The sequence below is a fragment of the Stegastes partitus genome, unplaced genomic scaffold (assembly GCF_000690725.1).
Source record: "Stegastes partitus isolate 25-593 unplaced genomic scaffold, Stegastes_partitus-1.0.2 Scaffold742, whole genome shotgun sequence".
NCBI lineage: Eukaryota > Metazoa > Chordata > Actinopteri > Pomacentridae > Stegastes > Stegastes partitus.
In genome coordinates, this window is record NW_007578473.1 from 118,038 (window position 1) to 138,834 (window position 20,797).

Consider the following 20,797-nt stretch of genomic DNA (forward strand, 5'->3'; position numbering starts at 1 on the left):
TATTTGCCTCTCTAATGTCAGACAAGCACACCCTACAAAATGAGAAAATATTGATGCATCACACCCTGCAGGATGTTATTAGGATGATGGCGCCAGGGGAAGCAGAGCGCCACATCACAAGCAAATGGAAACAAATGGTACTGTGAGAGTGAACTATAATGGTAAAGCTGTAGGCTCGAAAACCAAAAGTATGTTCGACGCCTTCAACATCAGGAGAGCTGAGGGGACCTGCAGTCAGCTGATAACTGTCTTTGGGTTCGGCACTACAAGCAACACCTTTCACATCATACAGTAATAGTTCATTCTTATGAATATACTTGTTCTAGCTGCTTTAAAGCTAAATTATTCAAAATGTTAGACCTTTTTGCTGAGAGAGTCAAAATGTTTACCTCTCTGGTAAACTTCACAAATGTTTAATTTAGTGTTCGGCTCGCTAAATGCACAACGATGTGCAGCAGTGTTTCTGTTGGTGTCTCTTTGATCACAGGTATTAGCAGGATCCTGACCTTTCAATGCTTTAGAAAATGTTATAAGACCTTAAAATTAAAATCCTGACAGCAGCATTTTGAATTAACTGCAGTCTTTTGTTTTTTTGCTTGCTAATATCGGGATAAACTGCACTAGTCTGGATAGATGAAGGAACAAGTTGAGAAAAGCAAGACTGAACCTCTTTCGCAAGCTGATCATTAAAAGACAACTCAGAGTCAAAAATATCAGCGAGGCTGCCGGGTGCATTAGCTAGGTACATAATAAAAGAGATTCTGGTGGTACCAGGCTTCCCTGGGACATAGAATTGGATGTCACCAATGTAGCAATGAAAATCAACGTCTATGCCTAATATGCCCCACGCATAAAGCGAACAAGAGAGGACCCAAAATAGAGCCCTGGGGAACCCCACAGAAGAAAGGAACACAATAGGAGGAGTCTTGGCATTACCAGGAAGGATCTGTTTGACAGACAGGAGCAACAATGTGTGTTACCCTATCTGACAGAAATCTATGATGTTTCTCTTATTTCTGGATATTTGATGAACAGAAACACATATTGTGCTTCAATTTAAAAGTAATAATTAAAAAAAACCCTCAATGACGAAAAAGTTTGTTTTTATTTTTTATTTTTTTAATCTTCATTTAATATTTTAATTCTTATTATTTTGGCACTGGTAATTTGGATTTAGGACTAGCTAGAACCTCTTTGGGAGAGAAGGGGGCGTCAAGTTTGAGTATTGTTAAAAATAATAATGCCTTTATTTAATATCAGTAGCATTCATCATTATTGCTTCTTTTTTTTAGCAGCCAGCATGAGATCATGCTATTACATCATCAGCGTGGTCACTCATAAAGTCATGTTCATACCTGAATGATTTGCCTTTCAGATTCCTCAGCAAGTCGAGCTGGTTCAGGGGTGGAATTAGTCTGGAAAAAAGACAAAGAAAATGTTGTCGTTCTGTCAAGATAGTTTCACCAGCTCACGTTTACAAGGACCAAGCTTGCCCTCGGGCCCTTTAAAGCTAATTGCATCTGGTCTGGCAATTATCCATTCTGCAGGTTGTAACCTTTTCACCTCGCATTACGACTGGAACGAAGTCGAACATAAAGTAATTTCCAAATGGAAACGACAACTGGTGATCTTTCACTTCCAGATGCATAAAAGGCAGACAAATCTGTGGTGTGAAAGTCAAACACAGCCGTCGATGTGCTGATTCATACAGCAGTAAAACTGTCAGGATTCAAGAATTGGAAAATACCCTTTGTAAAAGAGAAAATGAAAAGCCACCCCAGTGTGTGATCCTCCACAACAGACGGCTACATCTGATCCAACAGAGGCAGTGGGTTCAGTTTTCTACTTTGACTCCCAGTTTTGAAGAAGGTAGCAGAATGTGATATGGGAAAACAATTGTATTTCCTGAAATTGCTGAATAATGTGCAGCATTGTTCAGCTGATTTAATCACTTACCTGTACATTGGAACAGCTACAGTCTGCTCATAAAAATCCCAAGTGCACAGCAGATCTGTACGGGAAAGGTTGGTGGCGTAAAACCTCCAAGCAGCCTGGATGGAGAGACAAAACTCATTTTAGGTTTTGTTTTTGTTTTTAACCAGAAACGCAAACAGAGATTATATCTGTTCAATAGATATATGGAGTTGTATGAGTTGTATGAGTTGTTGTTACCTGGATGAGGCCTGCAGCAGGGTTACGTCTCTTCTCAAAATGTTTCTGTCTGTGCTGCTCCTGGACTTTGAGGGCAAAGCCAGAACCCAGGATGCCCTAAACAGACATAGGAAGCCCAGAAAGTGATGAGTGACCTTTGTTGACCCCAACTGGCCAGGAGGAGGAATCACAACAACAGCAGCTGAACTCCTTCACCACAGTGTCCAGCACCAATCTCACAAAACCATCTAGTGAAGAGGTTATGCTGCAGATGTTCACCAGCAGACGTTTGAGAGAAATGCTGAGAGTTGAATGATGTGTTTCCAGTGATGATACAGCAGTCCACGCTGTTTCTTTGCCATATGCTGAACAAATGTTAGCTGCTCACTCAGAGCTTACTGCTGAGTCTAACACCTTCAAACCTCAGGTGAAACAACGAACATTCACCAGCAACTGACAAAAGCATCAGTGACTGAATTGGTGAGCTTTTTTCTTTTGTTTTCTTTTTTGACTCAGAGGAACCATTGGGCTCACTTTTACAGATGAACAACCACAGCTGGCACATACAGTCTGACAGACTGGGTGGGATTGTAAAAACTGTTCTTTTCCAATATATACAACAGCACATATTTCAGGAATACATGGGTGTAAATATGAACATTAACTATATTATTGCTGAGAATTACTTAAATGTCCAGTATGGGGGAAAAAAACAAATGATTCCTGCACTTTATTTAGTGAATAACTTAGTTTAAATACAACATTCTTTTATTCACTGCTAGTGTTGTGTTTCTTGTAATACAGTGAATCCAAGTCCAATATTCACTGTCCCTCTGATTGTATATCAGTATTTGGACCTTAACCTGATTGGATGATGAAAACAGATGAAAACAGATGAAAACAGAACGCTATAACATCACAGAAAAGGTTAATATGAGCATAGACATGAATTATACTACATCTCTGTGCTGTAATATGAAAGCAGTGAGGTGACAAAATGTTGTGTCGAGCTGAGAGGAGTATTACAGATGGGTGGTGATTCAGTTTCTGCACATTTTCTGCTCCTGTCACATATTTAATACAAAGTCCTGCACCTCTATAGAAACAGGACAGCTCTGGTTAGAAGTAGAGAGAATTCAGAAATGTCTTCTGTTATGTACGACACTGTTTTATCACCATAAATGATTAAATTAAGTTTAACCACCTAAGTCTTTAAATGTTTCCATACTAGTCCTACCTGTTAACATGCTAAATATAAATTAGCATCAACATGCTATAGTTTAGATAGCATTAAAACATTCAGACACCGAAGAGAGAACATCAAAATTCATGAAAGTAAATCCAAAGATGAAAATCATGTACAGTTTCTCAATGAGGTTTGAGACGTCACATTGATGAGCGCTGACACAGAACCCTGATGGGTAGAGACCAAATAAACACAGATGTGGATCTGATAGATCAGCACTTTTAGTCACTAATGACATTTGGCTGAAAGCACTCCTGACGAGCCCACGTACTTACAGCAGGAAGTGCAAAGAAGGCCACCCCGATCATACTGAAAGTAGCTGCCAGCAGGCGTCCGTTCCAAGTTTTGGGAACCTTGTCACCATAACCGATGGTGGTGAGCGTGATCTGATGGACAGAATAAAACAACGTCACTGATACAGGTTGTTCTCAACAGAAATATAAATCCAGCATGTTATACTCTATTGTCTGTGATATGAGTACATGGCATCACTACAGCAGAACGTCACGAAGCACCAAAGTATGTCGGAAATGATAACGGGCCGATGGAGAGTCGAGTCAGAGACCACAAGTCAGTAAAGAGTCACACATCTGTGATGAGGGTATCGGCTCTGCTTGTAGAACGTTGTCTCACCTTCCCAAAGGGCTGGTGAAGATGGATCACTTAATGTCACCTTCATACACATCGTTATCCAGAACATCATGCGGCTGATTGTCTGTCCTACAACCTGAGAGGATTGTGCTACATCTTTAACTGAAACACTAACCGACTGTCATCTGTGGCACTGTGTCGTCTAAATATAGCTGCAAGTTCAGGTGGACTGTCTGTGTTTTGGTTCAGATTGTCTGGTCATCGTCCTGTAAAGCCACACCTGAACCGGGATGGGAATGAACTCAGTGGTCACCAGCTGAACAGCTCAGATATACATTTAAATCCTTGTTGTTATTTAGAAGATAGTCTTACCAGTCCCCACCAAAGAGCATCGGCGTAGGTCTCAAACTCAATGTTTGACTCCTTTTCCACGGAGTAGACCAGGAACGAAGCCAAGATGAGGCACAGGAAGCCGATGTACCACGCTGTGATGAGCTCCTGCAGACGACACCAAAGACGACACCATCAGGGAACGTAAAGTAATAAAGAGTCATCTAGAATGTCTTCCAAAGGTGGCAACGAGGGAAAATGGCCACGCTGTAATAACACCTGACGTGATTGTGTGAGTCCCTGTGGGCTCACCCAGCTATTCCATCAGCATGTTTATTTTTCTCTCTGTCTTACATCATCGCACACAAGCACAGGAGCAGCTCATTACTGCAGGAAAATAACAGTGTTTTTAAGCTCATTAAAATAAAACAGGGGAAATCGTGTTTCCTGTGACTGGATTACGTAGAAGAGACACAGCAGGAAATAATGTGTCATTGAACCAACGTGGTGGGAAATCAAAAGGCTGCTGCAGGTTTAGCTGAAGCTCTGATGCTTCAACCCGTGTGAAGATGCAAATAACCAGTTTAACAACCTGTCCTATGTCTGGGAAGACTCTCAGTCATCCAGGTTCTAGTAGATTAATCATGGCAACTGGACTTGCTTGAGTTCCTTGAAGACGTTCCACCTCTCATCCAAGAGGCTTCATCAGGTCTGACTGACTAGTTGGGAGTTTAAGGTACTGATATTCTTAAGGAGTCATTAACACCTTATATTTCATCTGGTTAGCTTCACCAACACTTCAACAGTTCTTCATGCAGACAAAGGTCATCAAAAAATCTTGAAGATAAAGTATAAAGGGAAGCATTTTTTGGAGTTTGTGGTTCCTTCCCACCGACAGCTTGCTCAGAGGGAGTCCAAAGGCTGCTTTAGATTGTTGGTTCTTAATTTAAATTCATACGGTCTTTAACTGACTATGTTAACCGCTGTGAGAGGACATATGTTGTGAGCTGCGCTATACAAATAAAATTGAACTGAACTGACTTGAAATCAGACCTGGTTTTAATTACCCAACCTCTGACTACAACACTGAGAGACCTACTGACAACACTGAATGACGTTGGGATCACCTTGCTGTGGGCATAAACTACAGATCCGAGCAGCTTCCAGGTCCCTCCACGGCGATCCATACGCAGCATGCGCAGAATCTGCAGGAACCTCAGACTTCTGATGGCCGAGGTGGCAAAAACGTTGCCCTGAGATCCAGCTGCCAACACGGACACTGATGCAATCAGCACCATGATGTCTGAGGAGAGAAACAAAACAGTAAAATATAGAAGCACGGGGAAGCACGAGATCATTTATGAAGAGTTCATCTGCAAAAACAGATATAACTCCTTTCCTGTAGATTTTCAGAAAACTTGTTTTTTGTTGTTTTCTTGAGATAATATCAATCAAACTGAAGCTGAGTGGATTTGAATCAGTAGAAATTACAAATATAACTTAAGTTTGATTGATGTTGTCTCAGGTAGATGATGGAAAAGTGGGTTTTCTGAAGGTTTGTGAAGATGGAGTTATCTGTTTTTGCAAATGAACTCTTCATGTCCTTGATTAATCAGATCAAACTGGTTAAAAGTTCAGTTTCAAAGATGGTTCTACTGTCGCTGTTCAAAAGTTCTAGCATTTGAAAATGGACAAAACACAGCAGTGTTCCTGGGTTACGTTCTGGGAAATCAAGGAGACAGAAATGACAGCAAACAAAATACAGTTCGACCCTGTTTCCTCACCGATGACACAGAAAGGCTTTCTGGCAAATTTGAGCCTCCCTCTCCATCCTCGGTATCGACAGCAGCAGCCGGCGGCCCATATCCTCACAATGTACTCCACTCCAAACACCACGATGGTCACAATTTCCTGTGGAGTTCACCAAAACCTGGGAGTTAATCCTGTGACATCAATACACGTGCAGCTGATGGTTGAACCATGTAAAACGATACCTACCAGGATGTACAAGGCACTCTCTGAGCTATTTTTGAACTCTCTGATGGTGGCAAACACTGAGAGTATGAGGCAGGAGAAGACCAGCAGGAAGCTGAATGAGATAGAAGGACAGAAGTTAGTGCATGTGACTGATGAACGTGTTCTGCTCAAGTTTAAAGCAACACACAGATATAACACATGCACTGTCAGTGAAATGCTTCTGAGGGTTAAATCCAAGACCTGCTAGTCCAGCAAACACACAACATACCAGGGAACAGTCAACATTCACAGCTACGATATAAAGCACAAAGAAATGAGCATCGAAAACCAAAAATCTGTTTAAAAAAAGTACCAAAAAAAGGAAGAAGAACTGTATTTCAGCTGTTTTCCCCTGTATCAGTTGACAGAAATAATCACATGAAGCGTTCCCTTTGTGTTGAATATGTTTGCACACAAATCAAACAGTCTGGGTGAACAGGGGAGAACATCAAGCTGCTTCTGTCATCAGAAGATCTAAACTTTTCCACCACTTTCCAACATTCTGAGATACTTCCTGTAGAAGTCATTATGACGGTTCATGTCTGTAGCATTCAGAAAGCAAAAAACGATTAAAGATGTATAAACGGTGATTCATTTGGATGAAACTGACGGTCTGATGCCTTTCAGCAGAACGATGTGATTAGAACACAAGAGGTTTGGAGGAAAATCAATCGAGTTCCGCCCAGAAGACGCTGAGACCATCAGACGAGCACCTCATTGGACGTAAGAGGACACGTGATCCGAAGAGGAGGAAGAGGAGCGGCAGAGCCCGGCCTCAGGGACGTTCTTTAGAAAAGAGCTTCTGGAAGAAATCCAAAGCAGAGCTAATGGAGAGTGCCTGATGAAACCCAACACCAGGTCAGTGCAGGATCTGAAAAGACGCAGCCGCAACCGACATTAACCGCAGTGGAGATGCTGTGGAATGTCGGTGAGTGTTTCCTGAGCACAGGATCAGGTGTTCCACTGTAAAGCTCACACTGCGTTAATGCCATGTAGGTTATTTAATTCTGAGTAAAAGCGGGATGACGATAGACTAAGATACATGAAGGGCATGAGGAAGCAATCCGCCGCCATGTTAAAACCACCTGTCTGATACTGTGGAGGTCCTATTTGTGCTGCAAAACGTCTCCTGGTCCATCAAGACCACAAAAGACCTCAGAGGGTGTCCAATGAAGACATTAACAGCAGATCATCCACGTCTGAGTAGCTGAGAGGCGACACCTTCATGGATCACACCTGTCAGAGGCAGAGAGCATCAACCTACTGAGAGAAGCCACTTCTCTAAAGTTTAGGCATCAGAGTGTTCACCTGCTGCCTGATACAGCCCACCCACATCATCAGTGTGGTTCACCTGTCCAGGAATTTAATGCTAAAACCTCCACCATGTTGTTTGGTGCTGGACAGGTTGCACGCCACCGCTGAGAATCAAACTTTTAGAGCTTGTAGGGTAACAAAAATAATACAAAAGAGGCAAAAAGCAGTGATAATTCTAACACCTTTCCATTACACGTAGTCATTGCATCTGTTATTGATATAAAAACACTGATTTGTGCAGCTTTGAAGATGTAGAATAGCCGAAGAGGAGCTACAACCAGCCCTCACACACATAAACAGATCATTCTCTGCATCGCTTCACTTCGTTGATAAAAAAAACAAAAAAAAAACTGCCTTCACCGCCTTTGATTTCAACACTATCAGCATATTTAAACCGAGGATTGCACATGTCCTGCAACATTTCAGTAAATAAATCTGAATTTAAACGTATAGTTAGCAACAGCAAAGCTTTTGTATATCAGACAGCAGAAACGACCAGAACAGCTACCAGGAGACACTGCAACATTCCAGGATGCAAAACGTCATTTCTGCCTTCTCCTGTCCAGGTACAAAGAAATGGAATGCACCCCCAGCAATCCTGAGCTTAGACAATGTCAGAAGCTTCACAAAAGAAGTTAAAGATTGGTTTCTCACAAACCAGAGATGTTCACATCAGTAAATGTTTTTAGTGTAATTTTAGGGCTCCGAGACATGTGTATGACACAAATATGTGATGCCTGTTTTATGACTTGTTGTGATGATGCACTTTGTCTGTTGAGTGATGTATGTTCCTTCTGGACGAATGAATGAATGAATGTGTGTGAAACACTGACTGCACTGTAAACATGTCACTGTGACCTCTGCCCCTTTCCCAGGACTACAGATGGAAACTAGCTCGACAGCTATAGTCTGGTACAAGCATCCTTGCTCTTGAGCATAATGTAGTTGTACATTGTCCTGTCAATAAACAATAAAATAAATAAATAAATAAACAGCAAGTAGACAGACAGTAGACGTACTGGCAGATCATTACTCACACTGTGTCCCAAATTATTTTCTGTTAATTAACAATGTGTCCACAGAAAAAGAAAAAAAACATGGCCGACATTTTCTGTAGTTTTTTCAGTCTATCACAGGGCTACACTTAGAGACAGACAACCAAGCACACTCACATTCACACCTACGGACAATTTACAATCACCAGTTAACCTCAGCATGTTTCTGGACTGTGGGAGGAAGCCGGAGAACTCGGAGAGAACCCACGCTGCACGGGGAGAACATGGAGACTCCACACAGAAAGATCCCAGACCATGCTGCCTTACACAAAAACACACCTGTAACTCCCATACTGTGAACAATTTCTGTTAAAATATACACTCATACAACTGTTTATATAGAGATATTTCTCAGGGTGTTGCTTGAATAAATCAGGCTGGAGATGCTCTGACACATCCATCGGCTCAGAAACAAACATTTCAATCTGAAAATGTCAACGCAACAATCTCTGCAGTCTCTATCACAATATTGTGTTCTAGGGAGGCGTTGTCCGTCTCTGAACGTTCCCTCAAGGAGGCTTTAAGTACAAAGTCCTCACTCAGTGAATCTGACTCATTAGTACCAGCTCATTGTTCTATTTATCGACTGTCTATTTACATGTAAGTTCATCTCATCTTTGACTTGTTCTTACGCTTCATTCAGGCCTCGTCACTCCTCCTCAGGGATCCTCACCAAGGATCTGCAAAACTTCTCCTTAAATTATGACAATAAAAAATAACAAAAGTTCTGAATTGTTTCAGCAGCAGCTTACATCCTTCCACCTGCTGCTGCAGTTTGTTTTGAGTCCCATCAAACTCTGAAATGAAGAGGCAGAGATCAATGTGGCCGCTGTAAAGTCAGAGGATGAGCCTGTTCTTGGTTTCTTCTCTGTGGTTTTCTTTATTATTATTATTTGTCAGGGGGAGTAAAGATGTTGCAGAAAAAATCTATAAATGCTTTTAGCACGTTCAACTGCAGCTGCACCACTTCTGTACATTCACTCTGTTCAGTTAGACGGAGGTCATTCCCCCTGACATTTACAGAAATCGTCAGGTTTTAACATCTTATACGTCATTAATGGGAACAGCAGCCACAGCTTGATTAATAAAACCGAACACTTAACGCATGGAGAATGCTCTGAAGTAGTTTTGAGTTTGTCGGTGTAGTTTGATTTGTTAAATCTATGCAAGCTGCTGAAAGGCTTCTCTGGTACGATGGAGTCACAGTCAGTGTACATTTAAACTGAAAACACTGCTTTCTTAGTCTTTGTTTTTCTGCTGACAGGTTGCTCTGGTTTTTGTGATATTTGAAGAAAGGAAAACTGATCCTCCTTCTTCCTTTCAGCAGTCATTTGATACCCGATGATCATCGTCTTCGCCTCTTCCTGGAAGACTGAAAGTGAAAATGCTGTCATCAAACTTTGTGTTCGGTTGCACCTCAGTGAAACAAAGTCCGATGGTACCACGTCTTCCTAAGTCCAGAGGAACAGGCCTGCTATGCTTCCTGTTGTTCAGCTGATTGAATTTGCAGCTCTTGTCTTGTGACTTCCTGGTATTCCTGTGTTTTCCGCTGCAGTGATGCCATGAGGCATATTAAGGTCAGTCAGTCAAGAAACCAGGCTTCACATCTTGTCATTCACAGTCCTTTGGCTTGTCACTTTGACTTGCCTCCTCTGAAGACCAGCTTTGCTTCTGTAAAGTGGAAACCCAACGTGTTTGCTCAGAGTTCACGACTCTGAAGAAATGGTTCACATGTTCTTATTATAAAGATATCTGTGATGTCGCAGGCAGATATGTGCCAGCATAGTCCAGCATATCAACCTGCATTTTTATTTTTTTTTCTGGTTTGCTAGATGGATTTATCTATTTATTTATTACCTTAAGCGGCACCAGGCTGCTGATGTCTCCTGTAGTCTCACGTTTAAGGGGCAGGTATGAAGTGGTATCAACCTTTTCATCCAACTCTCTATTCTGTTAACAATGTGAAAACCTCAGTCCAGCTTGTTGAAGCTTTCAAAGCACAAAATACAGTCGTGACTCGATAATCCGACACGAAACGTAAAACCTTCTTTCATGTCGGATAGCAAGGCTGTCGGAAGTAAATGACTTATATTCAAAGGCAGCTACAGGCTCAGCAACCGACTAAGAAAAGCATCCATCATCTCTACACCTTAATCCTCACTAGGGGGGCTGGAGTCTATCCCAGCTGACTCAGGGTGAAGGCAGGTTCACCTGGACAGGTAACCAGTCTATCACAGGGCTACACTTAGAGACAGACAACCAAGCACACTCACATGAGAACCCACGCTGCACGGGGAGAACATGGAGACTCCACACAGGAAGATCCCAGGTGTCCTCACCGGGACGCAAACCAGCGACCTTCAAGCTATGAGGCAACGGTGCTGACCAACGAGCCACCTTGCAGCACCTGAAGCCCTTCCCTGTCACTTTGTAATACTTAAAAGGTAGCGCACTGTTTGCCGTGTCACTGTAGGAGGAGGACGACTGATATTATGACTTCTTCTACACATCATGATTATCCATCATCCATCGCTCTGAAGTCCCAAAATCTAATTTTTTAGTTCTTTTGCAGACATCCAGACAGACACAGCTCATAGGTTCTAAAATGAGAAAGTTATTTTGTTCTCCATTTAGTTTCAGTGATCACAGGTGTACTGATTGTTGCTGCCTTGAGTGTCTACTTTGGGGCCTTTGGTTTCAATATGGTCTCTCTAAAGTATTTGTTTCTGATTGTTCAGTAGAAGAAATACTCATCAACTTAGTGGCAATTCTTCTGAAGTGATACAAATTTGGATCATCTGACATTCATGTACAGGAGTGTGCTCACTTCTGTTGGATGTCTTCAACCAGCAGACCCAAGATCTAATAATACTGGTAAGCTTCCAATAGCAAACCAGTTCAGTTGTAGTTTACTGTTGTACACTGTGGTTTTCATTCTACTGGCCAATGATAGATTCATTGTTTTATGTTCTGTTTCAAGATTAGAAAGATGAATGTTTGAGCTACTGATATGCGCTCCAGCACACACACACACACAAACACACACACAAACACACACAAACACTTTTACAGCATCTCATCTCCACCACCTCAGCTCCCAATTAAAAAGCCAGTAAGAGTGTGAACCGCGTCCGTAAAACGTTCGTGGCAGCAACGTACACGTCTACTTGTTGCCAGAGAGGCCCAGACAACACGAGTAATAGTGTGACTATTGATCAATCAAGTGAAGGGAACTGTTGTTGGAAGCAGAAAAGCCTGCATTTCCTCCTGAGCTGCAGATAAAGAAACATTGATTTGCCCTGCTCAGCACAACATTGCCTACCCAGACATACTCATCACGCTAAATTTAGACTGCGACGAACCCAAGGAGAGCAAATAAGGAAGAAAGGATTTTTCACTAAGCAGCAGTGCCTGCCGAAGCCCAGTGCCAACACTGCAGCGTCCGCCCCGGGCCTCTCTGGGTCGGTGTGAGGATGACTTTCTGGAGCCGTCGTCTTGTTTAAATAAGTACATGATTGACCCGTTGTGTTAATTATGAGCCACAAAGGCACCCTGCTGTGCATTCAACACTCACAGCTGCCACACTGGGCAACACTGAAAAGGTTTTCCTGTCTTGGAAGAATAAACAGAGCCTTGGTCGTCTCTCTTGCAGGTCTCTGGCCGGGTGGAGCTCATAATACTCTGTCCTGGTACACCTGGTCAGGGTCTCTGGTCGTATAAGCCGGCCTCCTGAGCCAGAGCCTATCTCACATCCAGCCACCTATGCTCTTCTCTGTCTTAGTTTGGTTCGTTTTACACTGACAACATGCGCCACACGTTGACCGCTGATGCTTCATAACTCACCCCACTGTTAATGCATTTTCTTTAATTTCAGTAAAACCTCTGCGTGCATCTGCTCCTGTGCTGCAGCCTAAGAGCCAGTCACAGCAATGTGCAAAGACATTCCAATCCTGCACCGTAAAATAATGATTCTATAGCTTCAGGCGGATTTCCCAACAAATAACGTGATAAAGAATCAAACAGATCTTTACTTGTGTAATACTGAACCGTCATGTTCAGTCAAATCAGTATTATTAATTTAGCCAGAATCACACATTTGGCTCCAGCAGTTACCCATTTGTACCAAATATTCATTTTAGAAGACGGCTCTTCCAAGACAAACGAACATGTTGAATATCCAGAGGAAGCAGAAGAAGCACAACCAGTGTAGCCACTAGCTGACCAGAATCTGTTGACTCACGCCTCATTATTACTCTAATACAAGTCAAATACTACTCAGTGTTTTTAAACCTGAAGCAGCTCATGTTGCAAAACAACAGAAACAATCACAGCCTGATAACTGGCATAAATAATACCTGCTGTTACGAGCTAATGACCTTTCTTGTTTCTGTTTTCTGCTAAATGCTTATAACAGACAGAACACACACCCGGACTGCCTTCATGTCTTCAACCAGAAATGCATTAATCAGCTGACGGAAACACAGAAACAGTGAAGCTACGTAAAAATGAACAAACTGATGATTCAAAGCAGCCCAGTGAGTCACTACTTTCAGCTCTGCATGAAACAAACAAACATACACGAGATCCGAAGTTAAATTCTTTAAAGAATTCCTTCGTTTTCAGGTATGATTATTCAATAGATGCTGTCTTTACAGAAAAAAGGAATTAACTGAAATGTAATGCGACTCCATCATGACTGTAATATTGACAAAGTTAGCCAATGAGACTTCTGTTTGACGTCCTCGGCTGAAACATACTCTCACAATGGCACCGGTAGAGAAGAGGTCAGTTTCAGAGCGATGCTAAGCTACATGCTAACTGCTCATTAGCAGATGAATTCAGGCTGCAGTGGGAGTTGTGTTGAGTTGAGCAAGTCTGCATTTCATGTTGGCTCTTGTTTCATCTTCACAACAATCCCTTCCACCCTGGAGGTCTCTGCATCAGTAGCAGACTGTATCTGAGTTAAAGACACAACCAGCACCTTCATTTGATGACTGACAAGCTCATTTACTGAAGAGTCCATCTGGTGCTGCTGTGATCAAGATGGATGTTGAATTTGTTGTGCTTTCTTTCTGTTTCATCAAATTAGCTAAAGTGGCAGTTTTAATTTAGTTAATGCCACGAGGCTGTTCTGTTTATCATTTACAGTTTTGATTCGTGAAGACAAATGTGTCATTTTTTTTCCCTACAGTTTTCCAATTCTGACTGTGATTAGAGGACAAGGACACCTATTGTGTTTTAAACTATATCATCCCCATTTTGGCCTCACTGTTTTGCAGCTGAGGTGGCTCGGTGGTTAGCACCGTTGCCTCACAGCTAGAAGGTCGCCGGTTCTGCGAGGGGTCTCCATGTTCTCCCCGTGCAGCGTGGGTTCTCTCCGGGTTCTCCGGCTTCCTCCCACAAAGTCCAGAAACATGCTGAGGTTAATTGGTGATTGTAAATTGTCCGTAGGTGTGAATGTGAGTGTGCTTGGTTGTCTGTCTCTAAGTGTAGCCCTGTGATAGACTGGTTACCTGTCCAGGTGAACCTGCCTTCACCCTGAGTCAGCTGGGATAGACTCCAGCCCTCCATGACCCTAGTGAGGATTAAGGTGTAGATGATGGATGTTTTGCAGCTGTTACTGACTTCATTAGGGGATGTTTTCAGGTGATTTGTTTTGGAGGTTTTTCATTCCCAGAACTTACGGGGAGTAATAGATGTGAAAATATAATTACAGCTTACTGGGAGTTCTCATTAAGACAGTAGGACGTGTTTCGTTCCTGCCGACGGCCTGCTACAGTCCTCAGACCTCCACTTCAGCACAGCAGAGCCCTCCTCTACTCCATCACATCCCAGCAGCTTGGCAGCCAGCATCTGTCTGCTGCTGTCTTTGCCTTCTTTCTTCCCCAGTTTGTCTTCAGACGGCCAGCTCAGCAAAACGGTGAGGAACTGTACCATGTCCTCAATCTGTCTCTCTGAATCACTTAACAGAACATTTAGTTTGTTTTCAATGATTGATCGCCTTCTAAACCCTCTACGTGCCCTCCTCCCTGTGCAGCCTTTCTCAGTAATATTCCTCCTCTTCACACTGGTGCAGAACTGAGACAGTTTGTCATCTTATAGCTGCAGAGGCCTTTCAAAGTGTTTCACACAGCTGGTGCTTTCTGCAAGAGGACACGCAGTAATCGGGCTCCTGTTGAAGCCAAATCAGTGACTACATCAGAGCCCAGAGTTGTGTACGAGAGCCTGAATGTACCAAAGCTTTGTCGAGAGCTCAGGATGCAGAGAACTGACGGGATATCTCTACAAAGTCTTCTTTGAAAACTGTCAAGACGTATTTTGGAGTAGAATTTGTGTCAAAACGCCAGAGCAATGGGAATATCCTTGACTTTGCGTCACTACGTCTCTACCTTTTAGCTAATGTTAGATCAGCAGCAGAGCTGAAGGGGAAGAGGTGGCCTCAGCTAGACAAAGAGAGGGAGGAAGAGAGACGAGAGGCAGCAGCAGAGAGAGTACTCTGGATGTATGGTCGGTACTCATGTTCCACATATTGATCATTCACACACATTACAAATGGGACCAGGGAATAAAACACCTGCCGAACATTTCCAGAGAAGGCTCATCGAAAAAGGAAGGGCTGCTGTCTAAGCAGCAGTGCCCTTTGTAATTCTGTCTCCTGTAGTTCAAGGCAGCAGCGTCGTTTTGTTTGCCAAATGCTTCTCATTTTGGATGAGAAATAGAATGAAGCAGGAGGTCGAAAGATCTGAATGATGTCAGCACTCGGTAGTTTAATAGATCAGGCGGCTGGAAGCAAAGAGTTGGCAGATGAAATGAAGTGTGGTGATTATGAATAATGTAAAAGAGAGACGGGTGGAATAAAGACAGAGTCCTGATGTCTGTGCAGACGGACGGTGCATGAATGCATGTTGGTGTGTTTGTGTCAGGGAGGACACACGTCCTTCACCTTCCTCCGGTTAGATTTCTTCATATTGGGGCTGAGATGGACATGAATTTACCCCCTTTCAAAGGATTCTGATTTTAGACAGCGCACATGGTACTGACCTGGTTCTAACTAGGCTGCTTGGTGTAGTTTGGCTCCAAATGTTGAATTATCCCACAAAAATAAAACCCATCACTTCTGGGTGCACTAGATTCCTCCATAAAGCTCACTGAGGATCTGTGAGGGCTGAAGGCATTTCATTTGGCTGCTATAGTATAACACAGTTAATACTTTAGAAGTACCTGCAGGCCCTGTGTGAGAGTGTGTGTGTGTGTGCGAGTGTGTGTGTGTGTGTGTGCAAGTTCACATTAAAGCACAGGCTTACTTTTGGGCGTCGGGCGGTCTCAGGGGAGTCGATATGCTGTGCACAATGAATTCCTTAATGCCGTGGCTATTTCTGCTCCTCACTACCAAGCCTGGAGTTCCACTGAAATGTGAGGATTTAGAGGCGACTGGGCGGCACTTCACAGCACCGTTAACCCTCCTTGTCATATGAAAACTGGAGCATCGTTGGCTGAACATGCTGTAAATGTTCCGTCTTACTGGGATGCACAAAAGCTGCATGTGAGAAGAGAGAACTTCAACAGGAAGCCTGCAGCAAAGACATGGAGTTTGGGCGATGATGAGGCAGGGAGGGTCTGAAGAGATTGCATTATGGGAAATGTAGGAAGAGAGTTGGGATAACTTGCTTTGCAAATTCTACATTTGTTCTCCTAAAATGTGAAATGCATCGCTGGGTCCCTGCAGCAGCCCTTTAATGTGTCACAAATATGAATTCCCTGATAGGTTGTTGCTCTCATTGCTGACCACTCACCAGAGAACACGGACCACCAACATACATATTTATGATGGACGGGAGTATTGGCAGGCAACCCAGACCTCACTGACACACAAAAAGCCATCACACACTGTCTGCTAGCTGGCTGTGAAACCTTGAACACTCCCTTTGTCTGCACACACACACACACACACGCACACTACTATGTATTAAGAAGAGTCCTCATCACTGCACTGCACCGTTAATTAGTGAAAGTAGCGGCGCGGCCCGGAGCTGTCCACGGACGTCGGTGCTGAAACCTGCTGCATCATAACGGAACAACCCGGTGTCAGCATCAGGACCACACGCACAGCACACGGGCTGGATGCATGTTTTGCATCACGGCAACGTGAAAGTTCCTAAAGATGTAAGTTGCCAAAAGCCAATCATGAGAGTTGTGGCCGGAGTTCTGCAGGTGAACTGACACCACTTCTATAGCAGCAGCAGCAGCAGCAGCAGCAGCAGCACAGGCTTTAACCCTTCAATGCGCCATTAGAACATCAATGCAGAACCAGAACATACAAGCTGCCAAACTCCACAGCAGCTCCTCCAAACAACGACACAGCAGCAGTAGTGTGCAGGTACCACATAAAACCCCCCCACCGGTACCGAACCGACATGCTGAAGCCATGCAGCACTCACACATAGGCATGGTAGATGAACGCCCATCCCCGCGGTCTCTCCAGCGCATTGTACAGGAAATTCTGTAGTTTCCGATAGTTGGCATTTTTCTTCGACGGTCTGGGTCTCCCCGCGGAGATGCTCGATCTGGGTCTGCAGAGGATGCTGCTCCGCTTGGTGCTTTCCGAGCCCGCAATGAGCAGCGCCCCGTCCCTGCTGGATTCGGGAGCCCCGGGGTCCAAACCGACGAACCCGACTTTGTGCTTCTTCTCTCCGGCTTGAGCTGGGTAAACCCCGCCGTTGAGAGATTTCTGCACCATCCTAAAGTCGAGGCGATTCCAGCGAGGAGTTGTTCGTGTCCTTGCCGCGGGGATGCATCACCGGTGCTGAGGGGTGTGTGCTGGTGGAGAATGCAGACGGTGTCGGTCCCCCTAGAAAACCAATTGCAATAACCGTGCGAAACTGCACAGTGTATGCTTTTGCCTGAGCCCCTTCCGGCCGTCTGACAGACACAGCAAGGAGGGAGATGCACAATGCAATTTCACTCCACAGTCTAATCACGTTGGTCATCTGCAGCTTACAGGCTGTGGACATTGGTTTCTACTGTGGAGGAATATCACAGTACAGTAGAAATAAATGCTGCATCAAATCAGCCCTCTGCAACATCTGGTCAAACTGGCGCAAAAACAATCACAAGCTACTGACTTGGAAGGAGGAGAGGATCATCCGTGTGCTTTGGGGAAAACACTTGTCTTAGTTCTGGAAACCTAACCCGAGATAACCTTCCATCCTCTCCACCCAGCTCCAAGAGGGCGGCTGCAAGGGAGGCTTTCACTGGATGATGCACGTTCATGCAATATTCATGTGTGCAGCTTTCTTCAGTGAGGTTAATGGACAGAAGAGAAAAAAAAGAAATGTGTCAAGCTGTGTTTTAAAGGTTCCCTGAAAACATTCAGCCCCTGCATCTGCCAACATCAGCAGCACACACTTAACTGCACCTTCCAGAGAGAAACATTGCAGATCAATTTGCAGGATGTTGATCAAATATGTGTGATCTGAGGGAAGTTCCCACGATAATACAGAAAGCAGGAAGTAATCAAAGATCATAGAAATTATGAGTAAGAGGGGCGAGGAGCTGCTGTTCAGTCAGCTGATGTGGCGTGTGAAGGCAAAGAGAGGTAATCATCTGCTCAGCTCACTTTCTGTTGAGTCCCTCGTGTGAAACTGCCGTCAAAAGCAGAAGATCAGATGCAAAACAAACACACAGCAGAGTAGGAACACATGAACGGCAGTAACATTAGTTTAAAGAAGACTGTGGGCATCACATCCTCTGCTGGAGCCAGTCGTACTGAGAACATTTTTATTTACTAGCTTGTTAAGATTCCATTTACAATAATCATTTTAGAAAGATCGATCAAAAAAAAACAAAAAAACAAAACCTTTGTACAGTTATTTTAAAGCAACACAAAATTGCAGATAAACTATATACAACAATGAAACATTAGAATAATGTAAATAGACGTGTGATCAGTTTATCCAAGTTAATCTGAACGGCTGACGTACACTCGAGACCAAATCATGGCGACTAACGCTGCGCTGGGAGTTCATGCTCTTCACACTGCTCGGTACAGGAAGTGATGATAACCGTGAGTCCTACATGCCAACCGACGGGTGTGAATCTGCAGTGATCATGCTACTACTACTATTCCAGCATGCTCGTTTGGAAACAGGCCGCTTTTAAATAAATAAAAAAAGGACTAAGTAGCCTCCTGGATGAACGCAGCGTGTCAACGGAGATGTTTGAAATGCGTGACATCGTTTTTAACAGTCAGAAACAGGTCGTCAGTGAGGTTACGCTCCGGGAAGAGAAGCGGCTTCTCTTCGCAAATACAAAATGTTTTATATACTATATTATCTCCACAAAAATAATCCAATTTAATTTAAAACATTACTCTGCTGCTGCTGCTGCTGCAACACATAAACCCATCGTCTCCTCCGACGTCGCTACAGTCTGTATGTACAAGAACATTTAAGTCTCCGGTGAACTGACGCCACGGTGTTCAGTCATCAAACAGTCCCTTTGTTTACAGCTTACAGTACTTTACGCTAACACTGCATTGACCAATAATTGTGCTTGTTTTAATACCTACAGTAAACGCAACAGCTCCGAGACGACGTAAAAGCCAATTTAAAAAAATCTAATGATGTCTTAGTTAACAGAAGGCAATCCTTCAACTAGCACATTTGAATTAATATATTAATAACTTACAGTGATTCCACATCAGCACCTGCTGACTCGGCCGCTTGTCGCCAAACAGCCTTGTATAGTTTGTTTTAGCTTCCTCTGTCCTGATTCTGATTACCTTCGCCCACACCTCGCACTCCCTGAAGATTATTGTAACGCTTCCTGACATGTTCCAAACACATTGGGCGGCTGTGGCTCAGGCGGTGGATCAGGTTGTTCCCCAGTTGATCCCCCCCTCCCCCGGCTCTTCCACAAGCCGACGTGTCCTCGGGCAAGAAACCAAACCCGAGTTCCCCCCCGTGACGGCAGGCAGCACCTCGCACGGCAGCTCTGTCGCCACCGGTGTGTGAATGGGCGAATAGGAAACACTGTAAAGCGCTTTGAGTACCACTACGGTAGAAAGACGCTATATGAGTTCAGACCATTTACATAAATAAAAAAAATACACAAGCAGTTATATGTAAAAAAAAAAAAAAAAAAGGCATGCCATTGGTCCTTTAAATACTGTTCAATACGAAGGCTGGAATGCTTTTAGATTCTCTGATACCTGATATAGTATAGGTAAGCGATAAAGACGCTCCTTCTGGACACAATAAATAACTATCCTTCATATAGTGCAGTAATATAGTACTCACACTAAACCTACAGTAATTGCACAGTAACCACATGCAACGGGCTAAAGACGAAACAGCCTCCCCCCCCAATCATATCTTCATCTGTCCCTCATTCCCTACTTCCATCCCTCAGTCTACTCTTTGACTTTCTGCTCAGTCAGCCATCATGCACGAATACGACGATATTCAAATATTCTACTTTGCTCGGGGTCCCAGCGTCGAGCCCTGGGGAACACCAGCCTAAAACGGAGAAGGAGACGGCTCTCTGGAGTTTGCAGTCCAAGGCAAAACGGATAACATCTGCATTTAGTATGGTGGTTAACTACAGGTAGTTTGGTTAATCCAGTTATTAATAAAAGAGAAAAGGTGTGAGCATCATCCTGGTAGACATCATCTCTAACGAAGCCTCCCTCCCATTTTGCTCATGTTGTTAGCATCTTGCACCGGTTGTCAAGTCATTTATGTCAGCTTTGTGGAGTCAGGCAGCCAACGCAGTTTATGACTCGTCTTGAGCCTCAGGTTGCAGTAACGAACACTGGTTGTCTGTGCAGTCCTGTTCAGCCTGTGCGTTGCCCTGAGGACTCTAGTGGTATCCATGTTGTAATGATCCCTATGTAAATGGGGCAGTAGGGGGGAGTGAGGGTCTTTCCACTGGCAGTGTCTCTCAGAGGAAAAGAGATAAGTCTCGTCCTCTTCGCTTCCATCATCTTCCGTCGTTTTTCCACTTCTGCAGCCGCTCTCCCTCTCTGAGCCGACGGTATTTTTAGAGCTCTCCGTCTGAGGGCGGCAAACACAGCTTGAACAGCCTGTGGAAGAAG

The 20,797-nt window shown here is 43.7% G+C and overlaps 2 protein-coding genes across 2 annotated transcripts in view; both read right to left on the reverse strand.

Annotated features, from left to right (window-relative positions):
* Positions 1–1,952: 1,952 nt before the first annotated feature.
* On the reverse strand, positions 1,953–17,440 carry LOC103364334 (potassium voltage-gated channel subfamily KQT member 2-like). The gene is made up of 8 exons (XM_008291409.1): positions 17,142–17,440; positions 6,317–6,407; positions 6,103–6,229; positions 5,446–5,621; positions 4,361–4,486; positions 3,673–3,783; positions 2,173–2,268; positions 1,953–2,051 (listed from the first exon to the last, which is right to left on the reverse strand). Exons 1-8 carry the CDS (start codon positions 17,438–17,440, stop codon positions 1,953–1,955), a joined length of 1,125 nt encoding a protein of 374 aa, XP_008289631.1.
* Positions 17,441–18,448: 1,008 nt separating this feature from the next.
* Positions 18,449–20,797, reverse strand: part of prex1 (phosphatidylinositol-3,4,5-trisphosphate-dependent Rac exchange factor 1) — a 91,058-nt gene continuing 88,709 nt past the window's right edge. Inside the window, exon 40 of the mRNA XM_008291433.1 lies at positions 18,449–20,785. Coding sequence (XP_008289655.1) covers positions 20,743–20,785 — 43 coding nt within the window. The 3' untranslated portion in view covers positions 18,449–20,742. The remainder of the gene's footprint in view (positions 20,786–20,797) is intronic.

Coding starts and splice junctions, on each gene's coding strand:
- LOC103364334 (XM_008291409.1), bottom strand. CDS start 17,440: ATGGTGCAGAAATCTCTCAACGGCGGGGTTTACCCAGCTCAAGCCGGA. Junction 6,230..6,316: donor AGAGTGCCTTGTACATCCTG/GTAGGTATCGTT, acceptor TGAACTCCACAG/GAAATTGTGACCATCGTGGT. Junction 4,487..5,445: donor TAGTTTATGCCCACAGCAAG/GTGATCCCAACG, acceptor TGTCGTCTGCAG/GAGCTCATCACAGCGTGGTA.